We start from the raw sequence: 18387 nt of genomic DNA on the forward strand, positions 1-18387 counted from the left end.
TCATCTTTGACACTGGGCAGATCCCTCTTGTGACACGATGAATCTGCTGAAAAAAGCGGTGTAATTGACACAACCTGGAGTCTCTGGACGCTGCACTCCTCCAAAAAAAAATACAAAACAAAATAAGAACAAAACCAGAAATTACAAATGTACTTTACCACCCCTAAACACAAAACCCAAAACTGTGAACTTAAATACTCCCTATATTCCATGCTGTTTTCTTCACAGTATCTTCAAAGCCTCTGTTGCTTTAGATGTCCAGAAACACCTGTTGAAAACAAGCTGAGATAAGCTGAAAGAGCCTCTTCACTGAAATGACAGGAGATCTCTTATCACAGCACATCCCAGAGAGGGAATGGAGCCCCTGAGCAAAGGCTGGGGTTAATACACCCCTGATGGTGCCTGCCTCTTGTTCCCATGGCACCCAGGAAAAGGGAGGGGGCTGATCCCACCGGGTATAAAAGCCCTCAGAGCAGCTGCAGCAGTTTGGCTCCTCTGACTCAAATTCAAGGGGAGTAAAGGGCTTGTTGTAAAAGAAAACTCTTCAGAAAAATAACAGCACTTTCTTTTTTGCAACAACTACTTGGAGTAAAAGGGCAGAAAACTGGTAAGAAATAAAACTTTCTGTTTAGGCAGCATAACTAGATAAATTGGGTAATTTGCTGTTACCTTACATAATTATTCCTTAGTGGCTACTAAGTAGTACTTCACATGTGACTGAGCTGGGTGGAGAAGAATGCTAATGATATGAATAGTCTAAGTCTCCTTGGGACCTCTAATTAGGCCTATCTACATTATAAGTAAAAATAAGAAAAATAAAAGCTTCCCAGGCAGTGTAAGGGTTAAGTGCATGCCAGGCTCACCCTGCTCTGAGATATATGGTGCTACGGCACAGAAAGAAGGGCCCTGAAATGTAGTTTTAAACCCTTAAAATGCTGAAAAAGGCAGAGCTTCCTTCCAGTGAACCCCTTAAACAGAGGAAATGGGGCAGTTGCCTCTACTGAAACTAATACAATGGCTAATAAATAGCTTCTGCCCTTTAATTTATTCTCCTTAAGTACTGTGAAAAGAGGGGTTTTCCTCATTTTAAATCTCTCCAGTAATGAAAAAAGAGGGATTTTTCCCTCAGTTCAAACTCTTATGGAGGGATAGCTGGGCTTCTCCCTCAATTTAGGCCTCAGGACAACAAAAAGGGGCTGGCTACCCTTAATTCAAACCCATAAGAAACATTGTCAATATTTTCCCCTTCTACTTAAACTGGAAAATAATAGAAAATGAGGACTCCCTGTCAATTAACACCTCTAACAGCATAGAAAAGGCAGGGATTCTTTCAACTGAGACCATTAAAATTGAAGGGGAAGCAGAGTCCCTCCCAGTTTGAACACAAAAATTAAAGGAAAACGAAGCTTTTTCCCTTTTTTCTAAACCCTTTTTCTCCTAATAACCCCTCTCCCTTCTGGGAGTGCTGTGGAGGGTCTGGGGGCTCTGGGGAGGGACTGACACAGTAAAAGGGGAAAGTTGAAAGCCCTCTCCTGGAACACCAAATGCTGCCTGGCCTGCTCAGATGCTGCCCCTTGGCAAAAGGGGAAGACAAAATGCCAACTGTACCTCCTGAGTGGGGTAAAAATAATGAGGAGGGGAGTAAACACATAAATAATTATCGTAATTACATAATCAAAGGAATAAATGAGACAGCTTATCAAAGGTGAAATGCAAAAAAAAAAAGGTTTTTAAGGGACAGCTTTTAGAGGGGAAAGAAGAAACTTCAACTAAATAGATCAACAAACTTAAGAGAAATAGGAAAATGGTCCTAAGTAAGCGGAAGATCTGAAAATCTTTAAAGAGATGGGCACAGAGGAGGAATAGAGAGGTCATAAGCTCTAATTTTTTTGGGGGGACAAATACCATCTGGAGCCTGTGATAACTTTAAAAGTGGGTCCCCAAGAAGAAGAATTGGAATTTTTAATAGACATAGGGGCAGAGAGAACCTGCCTGTTAAATATTCAAAAAAGTTATAGTGTGAGCAAACATATAGTGAAAGTAACAGGGGCAATAAGAGAAAGTTTTACATTTCTGGTCATTAAAGATGTAGTAATTGAGGGAAGAAACTAAAATTTGGATGGGAGATGTCTTATTGGTCCCAGGGGCAGGTAGCAATTTATTGAGAAGAGTCTTACAAGTGCAATTAAGAATAGGAGTTATATCAGAAAATGGGAAGATGACAGCTAGAGTTTTAAAATTAGGCCAAGAGGATGAAGAAAAAAAAAAAACCAAACTACAAAGAAGTTTGGGCTGGAGAAGGAAATAGGGGAGGATTAAATATCGACCCCATAAGGGTTACAACTGAGAGAGAAGATTGTCCCATAGGTGTACGTCCGTATCCTGTATCTTTAGAAGGACGGGAAGGTTTGAAGCCAGTAATAGAAGGACTAATAAAGGATGGGGCATTAGAACCTTGTATGTCTCCTCATAATATCCCTATTCCCCCAGTAAAGTCTGATGTGAGTTATAGACTAGTACAAGATTTAAGGGAGGTTAATAAAAGAACTCAGACTCACTACCCAGTGCTAAAATATCTTAGACACTTAATAAATAAAAGTAGCTAGAAAACCAACCATGAGAAAATTGCAAGAATTTTATTCATTCTCCCTCCCTCTTCCAAGAGAGAGATCAGAAAATTACCTAGATTATTGAAATATTATAGATTGAGGGGTACGCACAAGTAGCAAAATTTGTGTATGAAAAAAATTGACAGAAGGAGATGATATAAAACAGACCAAAGAATATATTGTGAAATTAAAAGAGTTAGGTTAAAACTAGCCTAAGTACCAGCTTTTAAGGATTTTTCTAACCTTTGTTAAAAAATCCTTTATCATTTACACATAAATACAGAAAATGGAGTAGCTCATAAAATTTTAATTCAAGAGTAAGGAAGAGTAGAAAAATATCTAGTAGCTTATATATCAAAGATGTTAGACTCAGTAAGCCACAGCTAGCCAGTAGGTATTTAAGTTATAAGAGCTACTGCAATCCTACTAAAAGAAAGTTGTAAGCTTACTTTTGGAAGTAAATTAGTTGGGTTCACCTCTACCGTCTGAGGTGTGTTGAATCAAAAAAAAAAAAAAAAAAGACCAAAAAAAACAGGTAAAAAGAGAAGAAAGAGAGAAGTTGAAGTAGAGAGGTGCTTAGCAAACTCTGAGATGTTAGAATGTGAAGTGATTACATCTTGGTGCTAGAAGAGAGCAGAAGTGTGAATGCTGTGGTGCCGTGTACAGACCCGGTGGCGGCGGAAGCGGCGTGCCAGGGCACAGGGATGCCGGCTGTGGCTGTTTTGCGACAGTCGCGCTTTACGGCACCTTTTACGACAGTTTTACGACAGTCGCGCTTTGCGGCAGTTTTGCGACAGTCGCGCTTTACGGCACCTTTTACGACAGTCGCGCTTTACGGCACGTTTTGCGACAGTCGCGCTTTACGGCACCTTTTGCGACAGTCGCGCTTTACGGCACCTTTTGCGACAGTCGCGCTTTACGGCACCTTTTACGACAGTTTTGCGACAGTCGCGCTTTACGGCAGCTTTTGCGACAGTCGCGCTTTACGGCACCTTTTACGACAGTCGCGCTTTACGGCACCTTTTGCGACAGTCGCGCTTTACGGCACCTTTTACGACAGTCGCGCTTTACGGCACCTTTTACGACAGTTTTACGACAGTCGCGCTTTACGGCAGTTTTGCGACAGTCGCGCTTTACGGCACCTTTTGCGACAGTCGCGCTTTACGGCAGTTTTGCGACAGTCGCGCTTTACGGCACCTTTTACGACAGTCGCGCTTTACGGCACCTTTTACGACAGTCGCGCTTTACGGCACCTTTTACGACAGTTTTACGACAGTCGCGCTTTACGGCAGTTTTGCGACAGTCGCGCTTTACGGCACCTTTTACGACAGTCGCGCTTTACGGCACCTTTTGCGACAGTCGCGCTTTACGGCACCTTTTACGACAGTCGCGCTTTACGGCACCTTTTACGACAGTTTTACGACAGTCGCGCTTTACGGCAGTTTTGCGACAGTCGCGCTTTACGGCACCTTTTACGACAGTCGCGCTTTACGGCACCTTTTGCGACAGTCACGCTTTACGACACCTTTTACGACAGTTTTACGACAGTCGCGCTTTACGGCAGTTTTGCGACAGTCGCGCTTTACGGCACCTTTTACGACAGTCGCGCTTTACGGCACCTTTTACGACAGTCGCGCTTTACGGCACCTTTTACGACAGTTTTACGACAGTCGCGCTTTACGGCACCTTTTGCGACAGTCGCGCTTTACGGCAGTTTTGCGACAGTCGCGCTTTACGGCACCTTTTACGACAGTCGCGCTTTACGGCACCTTTTGCGACAGTCGCGCTTTACGGCACCTTTTACGACAGTCGCGCTTTACGGCACCTTTTACGACAGTTTTACGACAGTCGCGCTTTACGGCAGTTTTGCGACAGTCGCGCTTTACGGCACCTTTTACGACAGTCGCGCTTTACGGCACCTTTTGCGACAGTCGCGCTTTACGGCACCTTTTACGGCAGTTTTGCGACAGTCGCGCTTTACGGCACCTTTTACGACAGTCGCGCTTTACGGCACCTTTTACGACAGTCGCGCTTTACGGCAGTTTTGCGACAGTCGCGCTTTACGGCACCTTTTGCGACAGTCGCGCTTTACGGCAGTTTTGCGACAGTCGCGCTTTACGGCAGTTTTGCGACAGTCGCGCTTTACGGCACCTTTTACGACAGTCGCGCTTTACGGCACCTTTTGCGACAGTCGCGCTTTACGGCACCTTTTACGACAGTCGCGCTTTACGGCAGTTTTGCGACAGTCGCGCTTTACGGCACCTTTTACGACAGTCGCGCTTTACGGCAGTTTTGCGACAGTCGCGCTTTACGGCACCTTTTACGACAGTTTTACGACAGTCGCGCTTTACGGCAGTTTTGCGACAGTCGCGCTTTACGGCAGTTTTGCGACAGTCGCGCTTTACGGCACCTTTTGCGACAGTCGCGCTTTACGGCACCTTTTACGACAGTCGCGCTTTACGGCACCTTTTACGACAGTCGCGCTTTACGGCAGTTTTGCGACAGTCGCGCTTTACGGCAGTTTTGCGACAGTCGCGCTTTACGGCACCTTTTACGACAGTCGCGCTTTACGGCACCTTTTGCGACAGTCGCGCTTTACGGCACCTTTTACGACAGTCGCGCTTTACGGCAGTTTTGCGACAGTCGCGCTTTACGGCACCTTTTACGACAGTCGCGCTTTACGGCACCTTTTGCGACAGTCGCGCTTTACGGCACCTTTTACGACAGTTTTACGACAGTCGCGCTTTACGGCAGTTTTGCGACAGTCGCGCTTTACGGCACCTTTTACGACAGTCGCGCTTTACGGCAGTTTTGCGACAGTCGCGCTTTACGGCACCTTTTACGACAGTCGCGCTTTACGGCACCTTTTGCGACAGTCGCGCTTTACGGCACCTTTTACGACAGTTTTACGACAGTCGCGCTTTACGGCAGTTTTGCGACAGTCGCGCTTTACGGCACCTTTTACGACAGTCGCGCTTTACGGCAGTTTTGCGACAGTCGCGCTTTACGGCACCTTTTACGACAGTCGCGCTTTACGGCACCTTTTGCGACAGTCGCGCTTTACGGCACATTTTACGACAGTTTTACGACAGTCGCGCTTTACGGCAGTTTTGCGACAGTCGCGCTTTACGGCACCTTTTACGACAGTCGCGCTTTACGGCACCTTTTGCGACAGTCGCGCTTTACGGCACCTTTTACGACAGTCGCGCTTTACGGCACCTTTTACGACAGTTTTACGACAGTCGCGCTTTACGGCAGTTTTGCGACAGTCGCGCTTTACGGCACCTTTTACGACAGTCGCGCTTTACGGCACCTTTTGCGACAGTCGCGCTTTACGGCACCTTTTACGACAGTTTTACGACAGTCGCGCTTTACGGCAGTTTTGCGACAGTCGCGCTTTACGGCACCTTTTACGACAGTCGCGCTTTACGGCAGTTTTGCGACAGTCGCGCTTTACGGCACCTTTTACGACAGTCGCGCTTTACGGCACCTTTTGCGACAGTCGCGCTTTAGGGCACCTTTTACGACAGTCGCGCTTTACGGCACCTTTTACGACAGTTTTACGACAGTCGCGCTTTACGGCAGTTTTGCGACAGTCGCGCTTTACGGCACCTTTTGCGACAGTCGCGCTTTACGGCACCTTTTACGACAGTTTTACGACAGTCGCGCTTTACGGCAGTTTTGCGACAGTCGCGCTTTACGGCACCTTTTACGACAGTCGCGCTTTACGGCACCTTTTACGACAGTCGCGCTTTACGGCAGTTTTGCGACAGTCGCGCTTTACGGCACCTTTTACGACAGTCGCGCTTTACGGCACCTTTTACGACAGTCGTGCTTTATGGCACCCTTTTTAAATTCGATTTTTATTTTTAATTTTTCTATTTTTAAAGATTTTAAATTTTTTTATTTCAATTTTTTTTAATTTTTCTATTTTTCAAGCTTTTTATATTATTTTTATTTTTATTTTTTATTCGATTTTTATTTTTAAATTTTTTTAAGCTTTTTTTTTGTTTTTTCAATTTTATTTTTTATTCGATTTTTATTTTAATTTTTCTATATTTAAAGCTTTTTATTTTTTTTTTTTCGATTTTTATTTTGACGTTTTCTATTTTTAAAGCTTTTTCTATTATTTTTAATTTTATTTTTTATTCGATTTTTATTTTTATTTTTTTGAGGTTTTTTTTTCTATTTTTAAAGCTTTTTATATTATTTTTAATTTTATTTTTATTCGATTTTTATAATTTTTTTCTATTTTTAAAGCTTTTTATTTTGTTTTTTTTGATTTTATTTTTTATTCGAATTTTAATTTTAAGTTTTCTATCTTTAAAGCTTTTTATTTTGTTTTTTTCGATTTTTATTTTGACGTTTTCTATTTTTAAAGCTTTTTCTATTATTTTTTAATTTTATTTTTTATTCGATTTTTATTTTTAATTTTTTTAAGCTTTTTTTTTGTTTTTTAATTTTATTTTTTATTCTATTTTTATTTTTTATTTTTCTATTTTTAAAGCTTTTTATTTTGTTTTTTTAATTTTATTTTTTATTTGATTTTTATTTTGAATTTTTCTATTTTTAAAGCTTTTTTTATTTTTTAATTTTATTTTTTATTCGATTTTTATTTTTAATTTTTTTTAAGCTTTTTATTTTTTTTCTAATTTTATTTTTTATTCGAATTTTAATTTTAAGTTTTCTATCTTTAAAGCTTTTTATTTTGTTTTTTTCGATTTTTATTTTGACGTTTTCTATTTTTAAAGCTTTTTCTATTATTTTTAATTTTATTTTTTATTCGATTTTTATTTTTAATTTTTTTTAACTTTTTATTTTGTTTTTCTAAATTTTTTTATTCGAATTTTAAATTTATATTTTCTATTTTTGAGGCTTTCGATTTTTTTAAATTTTATTTTGTATTCGATTTTTATTTTTAATTTTTTTAAGCTTTTTTTTGTTTTTTAATTTTATTTTTTATTCTATTTTTATTTTTTATTTTTCTATTTTTAAAGCTTTTTATTTTGTTTTTTTAATTTTATTTTTTATTTGATTTTTATTTTTAATTTTTCGATTTTTAAAGCTTTTTATTTTATTTTTAATTTTAATTTTTGATTTTTTTTATTTTGAATTTTTCTATTATTTAAGCTTTTTGTATTATTTTAATTTTTTTTCTTCGATTTTTATTTTTAATTTTTCTATTTTTAAAGATTTTAAATTTTTTTAATTCAATTTTTATTTTGATTTTTTCTATTTTTCAAGCTTTTTTTATTATTTTTTAATTTTATTTTTTATTCGATTTTTATTTTTAATTTTTTTAAGCTTTTTATTTTTTTCTAATTTTATTTTTTATTCGAATTTAAATTTTATTTTTTCTATTTTTGAGGGGTTTTTTATTTTTTAATTTTTTTTTCGATTTTATTTTGAATTTTTCTATTTTTAAAGCTTTTTATTTTGTTTTTAATATTATTTCTATTCTATTTTTATTTTGAATTTTTCTATTTTTAAAGTTTTTTATTTTGTTTTCCTAATTTTATTTTTTATTCGAATTTTAATTTTAATTTTTCTATCTTTAAAGCTTTTTATTTTGTTTTTTTTCGATTTTTATTTTGAATTTTTCTATCTTTTTATTTTGTTTTTTATTTTGTTTTTTAAATTTTCTATTTTTAAAGCTTTTTATTTTATTTTTTAATTTTATTTTTTATTTGATTTTTATTTTTAATTTTTCTTTTTTTAAAGCTTTTTATTTTGTTTTTTAATTTTTTATTTGATTTATATTTTGAATTTTTCTATTTTGAAAACATTTTATTTTATTTGGTGCTGCCCAACCCTGCTGTAGTGCATTTTTATACTTTGTAATACTTTGAAGGAATTTTGTTTTGTATCCCCATATTTTTCCCAAATGGTTTATCCCAAACTGTACCCCCCTCCCTTTACCTGTGTTATCCCTCTCCCGGGATGAGATCATCCCCAAACCCCCACCCTGGCTCTCTGTCAATCACTCAGATCCCATCCCCTCCATCCAGAAGTTTCGGTCCAAGTCATCGAGTGATCAGCCAGAGGCCAGGGGTCAGCCCCCCAAGCCTTGCCCCATACGCTGTCCTGTATGTCTGTCCCCCAGTACCCATCCCTTAGGGTCACTTAATGGTTGGTAGGATGTTATCTACTGTCGGTTTCCACCTCCCTTTAAATGTGACCTTGGCACATCTCCCGGGGCTCTTGGCAGGAGGCCCCCTGAGGTGCAGGAGCTTCCTTGGGATCCTAATAAAGCCTTGGATTAACCCCTGCTAAGAGTCGGCCCTTTCTCTTCTACCAATGTCTCTGGTGTCTCTTCTGCAGCAAAGGCGCCAGCCCAGGTGCCCTCAGCACCCTCGGGGCACACACAGAGAGTGTCTCCCCCCAGCCCAGGTGCCCTCAGCACCCTCGGGGCACAGAGAGTGTCTCCCTGCCAGCCCAGGTGCCCTCAGTACCCTCGGGGCACACACAGAGAGTGTCTCCCTGCCAGCCCAGGTGCCCTCAGTACCCTCGGGGCACACACAGAGAGTGTCTCTCCCCAGCCCAGGTGCCCTCAGTACCCTCGGGGCACACACAGAGAGTGTCTCCCCCCAGCCCAGGTGCCCTCAGTACCCTCAGGGCACAGAGAGTGTCTCCCTGCTGTCAGCCCAGGTGCCCTCAGTACCCTCGGGGCACACACAGAGAGTGTCTCCCCCCAGCCCAGGTGCCTTCAGCACCCTCAGGGCACACAGAGTGTCTCCCCCCAGCCCAGGTGCCCTCAGTACCCTCAGGGCACAGAGGGTGTCTCCCCGCTGTCGGCCGTGTCGGGGTTGCCCCCCCGGTGTCTGCCAGCTTGGGGCTGGCTGAGGGTTCCTGAGAGGCTCACACAAACCCACTCGGCTGCTGATTGTGGTGGTGTTTGAGGGTCCCCAGGACGAGGGAAGAGACGAGAATCTTGACTCCACCTTTCACAAGGCTGAAATATTATTTTATGATCTCTATTATATTAAAAGAAAATGAGATATTAGAACTATACTAAAAGAGCAAGGAGACATCAGAAAGATGGAAAGGAATGAATAATAAATACCTGGGACTGCTCACAGCCCTGACACAGCTGGACCATGATTGGTCATCAAGTAGAAACAATGCAGAGGAGACCAATCCAAGATGCCCCTGTTGCCTTAATCACCTCCAGCCCACACTCCACAGCCAGCAGATCGTTATTGGTTCCATTTCTGTTCTGAGGCTTCTCAGGACAAAAATCCCAGCAAAAGGATTTTTATCGAACACGTCAGTGCCAGGTGATGGCACAGGCAGCATGGGCTGGCAGAGGTCACTGTGTCATCCCTGCCAGCCCAGGTGTCACAGCAAGGAGGAGAGTTCACCCTGTGCTCACCCTGCAATACAGAGCAATACAACACAACACACACATTAACACAAGATGATAACCTTTTTCTATTTTCATTACATGTGGATTTATTGTTACAGGAAACCCAAAACAACAAAAGCACACAGAAAACAACACCCATCTACCATTAACAACCCCTTCAGATTACACACAAACTCACCATCCCTCCCATCACAACTGCTAAATTACACCCCAGCAATCATTGGTCCTCAGGAACATGGTTCCCGGAGCCTCTAAAAAAATCCTCCTGCCTGACGAAAACCCCGGTCCCTGGCCGGTCCGCACCCAAACTTTGGTGATGAACTCGCCTCGCAGACCAACCGGGTCCGAGGAAAAAAAAACCCAGCTGGGGGGGAAAGAAAAACCCAGCTGGAGATTTGGATAAAAATGGGGTTAAAAGGTTAAAATTTGGGATAAAATGGGTTAAAATATGGTTTCAAAGGAGTAAAAATAGGGATAAAAAGGGGAAATTGGGGAAATGTGTAGGGATAAAAATAGGGAGTAAAAGGAGTTAAAATAGGGATAAAAATGGGTTAAAAGTGGGTTAAAAAATGACCCAAAATCCCCTGAAAATCTGCCCAAAATCACCCCAGATCACCCCTAAATCCCCTTAAAGGTCCTGGAATCCCTGGGGGGACCAGGGGGACCCAAAAATCCCCAAAGAAATTCCCAAAATCACCCAATTCCTCCCTAAAATCACCCCCAAAATTCCCTCTTTTTCCTTTTTTTTTTCTTTTCTGTAACTTCCTCATTTTTCATCTCTCTCATTTTCCTGTCTTTTTCCCTTTCTTTTTCTCTTTCTCTCTCTCTTTCATTTATCCCCTCTCTTTTTCTCTTTTTTTCTTCTGTATTTTTCTTTTTATTTTCATTTCTCTCTCCTTTTTTCATCTTTTTCTCTCTTGGTCATTTCCAGTAATCCTTTGACCATTCCCAGTTGTCCTGGGGGTCCCCTCTTGGTCATTCCTGAGGGTCTTGGGTGTCCCCAGGCCCCACTCCCCGTAAATCCATGGATCCTGGGGCTCCAGACCTTTTGAAGAGGAATTCTTGGGATCTGGAGGTGAATCCGAGACCCCTCAAATCCCACCCTGAGTGCCCCAGGTTTTGGGAACCCAGAAAACCCTAATCCCAATCCCAAAGTTACCCCATTCCTATGGAATCAGGACGTGCAAAAACCCCAAAAGCCAAAAAGAAAAGCCCTGGAAAAATCCCCAAATTCCCAACCTGAGCCCCACCCTGGTTTTGAAAACTGGGAAAATCCCAATCACAAAGTTTCACCCTTCCCATGGAATCAGGACCCGGAAAAATCAAAAAAAGCCAAAAAACCCAGTAAAAAGCCCCCACCTTCCCCCCAAAATTCCCAATCTTTTCCAAGCAACCACAACTTCTGGGATTTAAAGCAGAAAGAATTTTTTATCATTAATACGAAAACCAGGAATTTAAAAATTCCAAGGGAATCCCAAGGGATCCTGGTTGGAGCCTCTGGGGTCAAACATGGGATTGGGGCAGTCCTGGGCCAAAATTCCCAAGAATTCCGGCCTGTGCCCCACCTCACCTGGAGACTCTGATAATTTACAGAAATAAATACAGGGAATAAAATCCCAAAATTGTGGGGATTTCAACAATAATCATTTGGGGGGATAGCATGGAATTTTGTGGGAAAAGCAGGGAATTACGTGGGAAAAACACAGGATTCAGCAGGAAAGACATGGAATTTTTAGGGTTGGGAGAGCATTTTCCAAGTCCAAGGGTGGTGTTGGAGGTTGACGATGTGGTGGCTCCCAGCTTTTTGGAATCTTCCTTCAGGAAAAAAGCAGAATCCAAGATTTTGATTTGGAAATTCCCCAAAAAAAGGGTGAAATCCAGAATCCAGTTGGGAAAAACCTCTGGAATCCACACAGGAATGGCAAGAGCCAGAAAATTGCTGGGAAAAGGGGAAAAATTCCTGATTCTGACCTGGAATCGTGCCTGGGGCGATCCCAAACCTCTTCCCTCGGGAAGGGCTCTGAGTCCAGCTGGAAATTCCGGTCATTCCAAAGGGGAAGGATCCGGCTGGGCCCAGACCCCAAAATTCAGGTTTCCACCACTCGGATCAGGGGCAGTGGCTTCGGGCCTGGGACGCATTTGCTGGGAAAAGGGGGGAAAAAAAAAAGGAATTTTCAGTAGGAAAAAACAGGGAAAAGGGTTTTGGGGAGATCGGGATTCCTAAAAATTCCTGTGGGAGGGATTTGGGATCTGCTGCAGACATGGAAAAATTATGGGAGATTTCAATTATACCCGAATCTGGAAGAGCATCACAAAATTCCAAAAGTTGGTCCCTAAATCCCAAAGAGAATCCCCAAAATCCAGAAGAAAATCCCCAAAATCCAGACGGCACTTCCAAAGCTGCAGCCCCAAATCCAAAAGTTCATTGCCTAATGCAAGGAGAATCCCCAAATCCAGAAGAGATCCTGGAGTTCCCAACCTGAATCCCACCATTCCCAACCCAGATCCCAGAATTCCTGACCCTGATCCCTGAATTCCTGCTGCACCTGCTGACGTATTCCGACTTGGAGCGTGTGCGGGCACTGCTCCTGCCCCGGCTCACTTGTTTCTCGATCAGGTGCTCAATCTGGTCATGCATCTCCAGATTCTGGGGAAAAAAAAAAAAGAAAAAACTGGGATCTGGAAAGGATTTTCCAACCCTGGAGAGCTGCCTTGGAATGGTCCGTCTGTGCCCGGAATGGGAATTTCTGGGATTTGGGGTAACTTGGAGCATAGGAATGTGACTGGGAAGCTCCTGAGTTATTTGGCAAAGTTTGTCCCAGGAAAAATGAGGATCGGGGGAATTTTCCATCTCAAAATCCTCAATATCACTGTTGGATTGGGAATTTCCCAGGAATTTCCCAAATCCTGGCAGAAATGGTCAGGCTCAGGTTGGGAATTTGGGTTTTTTTCCAGCTTTTTTTTTTGGTCTTGTGGGACTTTCTAGATCTTGATTCCCTCCCATCCTTTTCCTCCCTTTTTCCTGCTTTTCTCACCTTTTTCCTGCTTTTCCCCCATTCCCAGTTCCCCAGCCACCCCCACAAGGAGTCCAACCCCGATCCCGACATTCTCAACCCTGGTCCCGACATTCCAAAAAGATCCAAGCTCGGATCCAGCCCCCAGAATTCCGGGCCCCACCTCTGCTTCCAGGTAGGAAACTCTTTCCTTCAGCTCCTGGATCGCCGCGTCCTTGGCCTGGATCACGCTCTTGGAATTCTGCAGCTGCAACCCAGACATTTCCAAGGGATTGGCAATTCCCGCGTTTTTTCCTGGGTTTTTCCTGCTTTTTTCTTTTTCTTCCTTTTTTTTTCCCAGGATGTTTTCCTGGTTTTTCCTGGATTTTCTCCAGATTTTTTAATGGATTTTGCCTGGATTTTTCCCTGGTTTCTCCTGGGTTTTTTCCCAGTTTTTCACAGATTTTCCCCCAGTTTTTCCCAGATTTTTTCATGTTTTTCCTGGGTTTTTTCACAGGTTTTTTGCCCCTTTTTTTCTAGATTTTTCCCGAGATTTTTCCCAGGTTCTTTCCCAGGTTTTTTCCTAGGTTTTCCTAGAATTTTCCTGGGTTTTCCCCTATTTTTCCCCCCTTTTCCCCATTTTTTCTGTGAATTTTTCCCCATTTTTTCCCAGAGTTTTCCCCATTTTTTTCCCTGGATTTTCCAAGGTTTTTCCCAGTTTTCCCATCACCTGCTTGATCATCTGGGGGACTTTGCGCTGCTGGCTCTTGAGCATTGGTTCCAGGTGATGGATTTTCTCCCGGAGCCCTGCCACCTCCTTCTCCAGCTGGGATGAGCTGAGAAAATACCGGGAAAAATCTCCAGGAACACTCTCCAAAAAAACTAGGAATGCCCACATCAAAAGAAACCCAGAATTCCTCCTCCAAAAACAGCCTGGGAATGGTCACATCCAAAAAAAATTGGGGGTGTTCAGCTAAAAAAACTGAGATTGCTCACAGCAGAAAAACCTGGGAATGTTCATCCCCCCCCAAAAAAATGGGAATGTTCACCTAAAATAAACTGGGAATGTTCACAGCCATAAAGCTCTGGAATTCCCACTCAAAGGAAAAAAAAAGGGAATGTCCACTACAAAAAAGCCAGGAATGCTCACCCCAAAAAAACCCTGGGAATGCCTGTCCCAAAAAATGTGGGAATGCCCAGCCCCGCAAAAAACTGGGAATGCCCATCCCAAAAGACCCTCGAATATTGGGAACAAGTGGGGACATCAGGAATTCGGCATTCCTGGGATTTTCTCATTCCCGGGATTCCCCCATTCCCACAATTCCCATTCCCAGATTCCCAGACTCCTGGAACTCCCATTCCCGGATTCCCACACTCACGGAATTCCCATTCTTGAATTCCCACCACTCCTGCTGCGCCGCTCTTTCCCGTTCTGCCTTCCGGAGCCGCTCCAGATCGGCCTGTCCCAACTCCATCCGCACCAGCAGATGGCGGTGATCCTGCGGATTGGGGAACAGGATATGGGATAACGGGATAATAATGGGATAATGGGATATGGGATAACGGGATATGGGATAATGGGATACAGGGATAATGGGATAGCGGGAAACCAGGAATGGGTCAGGATATCAGGAATGGGGTGGGATATCGGGAATGGCCTCCGACTCATCCCAATCCCAAATCCACTCATCCCAGTGCTGGTTCCTGATCCCAAACCCCTCGATCCTGATCCCAAATCACCTTTTCCATGCCTGCCAGGAGCCTCTGGAGCTGCTCCACCTCTGTCTCCGCTCGGCTGCGGGCAGAATCTGCCCGCTCCGCGTCCTCCTGGCACCACAGCAGCGCCCTCTGCAATGGGAAATCCAGGAATTCCAGGAATTCTGGCTCTCCCGGGATCCCAGGACACATCCCAGGACTTTCCTTGGTAGGAGGATTTTCCTGGAGATCCCTCAAAAACCCCAAGGGGAATAGTTCCTCAAAAACCCAGCATCTCCTCTAAAATTCCAGAATCTGGACAAAATTGCCCCTAAAATTCCAGAATTTGGGAAAAATTCTCCTCCAAGATTGCTGAATTTGGGTGAAATTCCAGGTTTTTGGGTGGAATTCCAGGCTTTTGGGTGGAATTCCAGGCTCACCTCGAGGCCGCTCCGCTCCAGCTGGTGCCACTTTTCCGCCTCCTGGAGCCTCCACAGGAGCCGCAGGGCCTTGGGGTCCTCCTGCAGGAACGGCCCCAAAAGGCCCCAGTGTCCCCCATACATCCCAAAACTCCCAAATTTTGTGTTTTCCAAGAGCTCAAAAATTCCCCAAATTTGGTGTTTCCAAGATGTCAAAAATTCCCACATTTTTGAGTTTTCCCAGAGGTCAAGAATCCCAAATTTTTAATTTTCCAAGAGCTCAAAAATTCACAAAATTTGGGATTTTTGGCTAAAAACCGAACCTCCCAAATCCCAATTAAAACTTAGAATTTCAGGACTCAAACTTTGGTGGAAAACACCAAATATTCCCAAATTAACCCCAACTATTCCCTATTTTTGGGTGGAAAACAGGTTTCTTAAACGTTTTCACCCTGACCCAAATCCTGTCCTGGAAAATTCCAGAATTTTTTTCTGTTCCCTACTGGATTATCCTGGGAATTTCCCTGGCAGGAGCAGCTCTGGTTCCGCTTCTCCAGCACCACCTGGAATCCGGGGAAAAAAGGGGGAAAATCGGGATTTATCCCAAATTTTTCTAATTCCTCAATTCCCTTTTCCCAAATTTCAATTGATGTATTCCCAATTTAAATCCATTTATTCCTAAATTTCTATGGATTTATCCCCATTTTCCCCCCTTTTTTTTTATTTCCAGGACCTGCTCCTACTTCCCAATTTGGAGCAAAATTTGGGAATTTTGGCAAAATAGCAACTCCAAAATTCCAGGATCATCCCTGGGAGCTGTGAAATCCCTCCAGAAAATCCCAAATTTCACATTTTTCACCCAAAAACGGTATTTTCCTGTTTTCCCTACCAAAAATTGGAAATTTTCCCTTTCACCGTCCCAAAAATGGGAATTCCTCCCTTCTTCCCAGAAAAAAAATGGGAATTTCCCCTTTTCCCACTGGAAAAATTTGGATTATCCCCCTTTTTCCACCCAAAATCCCTCTGGAATGGTTTCTCCAGGGGAAAATTCCACTTTTTTTTTTTTGTTTTGTTTTGTAATTCCCTAATTTTTTACCTCAGAGCTCTCTTGGACTTCCTGAAATTCCCAGAATTCCAGAAATTCCATCCGGGTCTGGAGTTTGGTGCTCAAATCTTCATGGAGTTTTTTGAGGGCACTCCCAGCCTGGAAAAAAAAAGGGAAAAGTTGGGGTTTTCTTGGGATGTGGGAATTTTCAGGGAATTGGGAGGGGGGGAAAAAGGTTAAACAGTCCAAGTAAAAATGGGGAAAAATCCAATGAAAGGAAAATAAAGGAAAATAAAAATTGGAAATCTGGGGAACTTTTGGGGAATTTTGGGATAATTCAGGGAAATTTTGGGGAAATTTTGTGGGAATTTCAGGGGAATTTAGAGACATTTTTGTGGAATTTTGAGTGAATTTGGGTGGAATCTGTGGAACTTTCAGGGTAATTTTGGGGAAATTTTGAGGGGAATTTTTTGGGAGTTTTGGGGGGAATTTGGGCTGAGATTTGGAGAATTTTGGGAGGATTTTTTGGGAACTTCATGTAAACTCAGGGGCTTTTGTGAGAAAATCAGGGAATTTTACAGGAATTTGTGGGAATTTTGCAGAATTTTCAGGGAATTTTGTGGAATTCTGGGAATCTCACCTCCTGGATGTGCCGGACTTCGCTCTTGAGTTGTGTCACCGGCTCCTCCTCGTGGTCGGCGTGAGCCTTGAGGTAAACCTGGAATGGAAACGGGAATGAAATGGGATTGGAAACGTCCCAAATCCCTCTGGGAATTCCAACGGATCCAGAGGGGGTGGGGCAAGGCTTCCCAAAATTTCCCGGAATTTTTTGTCCCTGAATTTTCCTGTTAAATTTTAATTTTCCAGGGTTTGTTTTGGGAGGGGTTTCCCCACCTGTGTTGCTCCCAAGGAGTGGAATTCCCTGAAATCCACAAGGAATTCCTGAAATTCCACCTGGAGTCCCTCAAATACACACTAAATCCCAAAAAAGTCCACGTTTTATCCCTAAAATTCCACACGGAAATCCCAGGATTTGGGGCACCTTGACGATCTCCTCGTCGCCGCCCTTGGATTTGCCGGTGTGCCTGTGGCCCACGGAGGCTGTGCACAGCGCAGATCCCAACATGCAGGGCATGGACACAGAGTTGTGGGGTGCCGTGGGTGCTCCATGGCTGCAGCATCCAGCTGTGCCCTGTGTGTGTGCCCGGCACAGCCACGTGCTCAGAGTGTGCAACTCCCCTTGAGCCCAGCATGGCCTGTCCCTAGCTGGGTCTGCCCTCCTGGGGGGTCTTGGCTGGCAACTCCCAACTTTCAGCTACCCTGCCAGATCTGCTGGGCTCTGCCATCATTTGGTGCTGCTCCAGAGCTGACAGTGGGGTTAAAAGCAGTCAGGGAGGTGGGGACAGAACCCACATGGAAAGTATTTTCAGCGAAGAGGAAAGCCCTGCCCTGTTTCCAAAACTGACAGTGTCTGAATCCTGCTGTGTCCCAGCTGGGTAGACAGGGGAGGCTGTGTCTGGGTAGGAGTGGGGTGCTGAGTACCAAAGGGAGTGGGGTGGATGGAGGGTCGGGGTAAGGTGCTGCATCCTGCGGGGTGAAGGGTGGGGACCATGTCCCTTGTGGGTGTGAGGTACTGGGGGGGGCATCTGGGCAGGTGCAGCTCCTGCCCGGGAGAGGGATGGGTGCTGGATGGGTGCAAGTCCCACGTCAGAGCAGACCCTGGGTGGGTGCATGTCCCGGGAAGGTGCTGGTGCACGAGGGTACCTCACGGATGTCGCCAAAGTTGGATGGAGCACGGGTGGGTGCCCGCCGGGGCAATGTCAAGTTCTGAGCGAGGCTGGGTCCCGGTGGTGCCAAGCACCGAATGGGTGCGGGTGTCGCTGGTGCCGGTCCCTAGGTGGCTGTGGGACGCGGGTGGTGTCAGGCCCCGGCTGAGTGTGCGTCCCGACCGGTGCCGGTGTCAGGTGCGCCCACTCCCCTCGTTAGCCTGCACGGGGTGCGAGGCGGCGGGACGGGACGGCGGGCGTGGCCGCGGGGATGGGGCGTAGCCATGCGGCCCCCGGTCCCCTCCGGGCCGTCCGGGCCTCGCCCCGCCCCGTCACGTGACCGCGGCGGCGGGGCGGGGCGCGGCGGCGGCGCAACGGGCGGGGCGGGGGCGGGGCCCGGCGCGGCTCCGGGCGTGGCGGCCCCGCCCCCGTGCGCCCCTCCCCCGCGGCGGCGGCGGCGGGCGCGCGGCCCCGCGGCCCCGCCCCCTGCGCGC

General features: G+C 44.5%; 1 protein-coding gene across 4 annotated transcripts; it reads right to left on the bottom strand.

Annotated features, from left to right (window-relative positions):
• Window positions 1-10035: 10035 nt before the first annotated feature.
• LOC118690408 (tuftelin-like) lies at window positions 10036-18211 on the bottom strand. Of its 4 annotated transcripts, XR_004980772.2 has the most exons (11): window positions 17892-18211; window positions 16768-16845; window positions 16179-16286; window positions 15586-15645; window positions 15104-15184; window positions 14709-14816; window positions 14348-14467; window positions 13699-13804; window positions 13153-13236; window positions 12522-12622; window positions 10036-12117 (listed from the first exon to the last, which is right to left on the bottom strand). XR_004980772.2 is itself a non-coding variant. In XM_036389267.2 (10 exons), the coding sequence occupies exons 3-10, from the start codon at window positions 16227-16229 to the stop codon at window positions 12063-12065; spliced, it is 660 nt and encodes a 219-aa protein (XP_036245160.1). In that variant the 5' UTR covers window positions 16230-16286; window positions 16768-16845; window positions 17892-18211; the 3' UTR covers window positions 10036-12062. The 4 variants fall into 4 exon arrangements, 3 of the variants coding, with proteins under 3 accessions (XP_036245160.1, XP_036245159.1, XP_036245158.1); XM_036389267.2 differs by lacking the exon at window positions 13699-13804; XM_036389265.2 differs by lacking the exons at window positions 10036-12117; window positions 12522-12622 and having other exon boundaries at window positions 13016-13236.
• Between the last annotated feature and the right edge of the window lie 176 nt (window positions 18212-18387).

The sequence above is a fragment of the Molothrus ater genome, chromosome 10, assembly GCF_012460135.2.
Source record: "Molothrus ater isolate BHLD 08-10-18 breed brown headed cowbird chromosome 10, BPBGC_Mater_1.1, whole genome shotgun sequence".
NCBI classification, from domain to species: domain Eukaryota; kingdom Metazoa; phylum Chordata; class Aves; order Passeriformes; family Icteridae; genus Molothrus; species Molothrus ater.

Coding starts and splice junctions, on each gene's coding strand:
- LOC118690408 (XM_036389265.2), bottom strand. CDS start 16,229: ATGGAATTTCTGGAATTCTGGGAATTTCAGGAAGTCCAAGAGAGCTCT. Junction 14,817..15,103: donor TGGAGCGGAGCGGCCTCGAG/GTGAGCCTGGAA, acceptor TTCCCATTGCAG/AGGGCGCTGCTGTGGTGCCA. Junction 13,805..14,347: donor AATTCAAGAATGGGAATTCC/GTGAGTGTGGGA, acceptor GTATTTTCTCAG/CTCATCCCAGCTGGAGAAGG.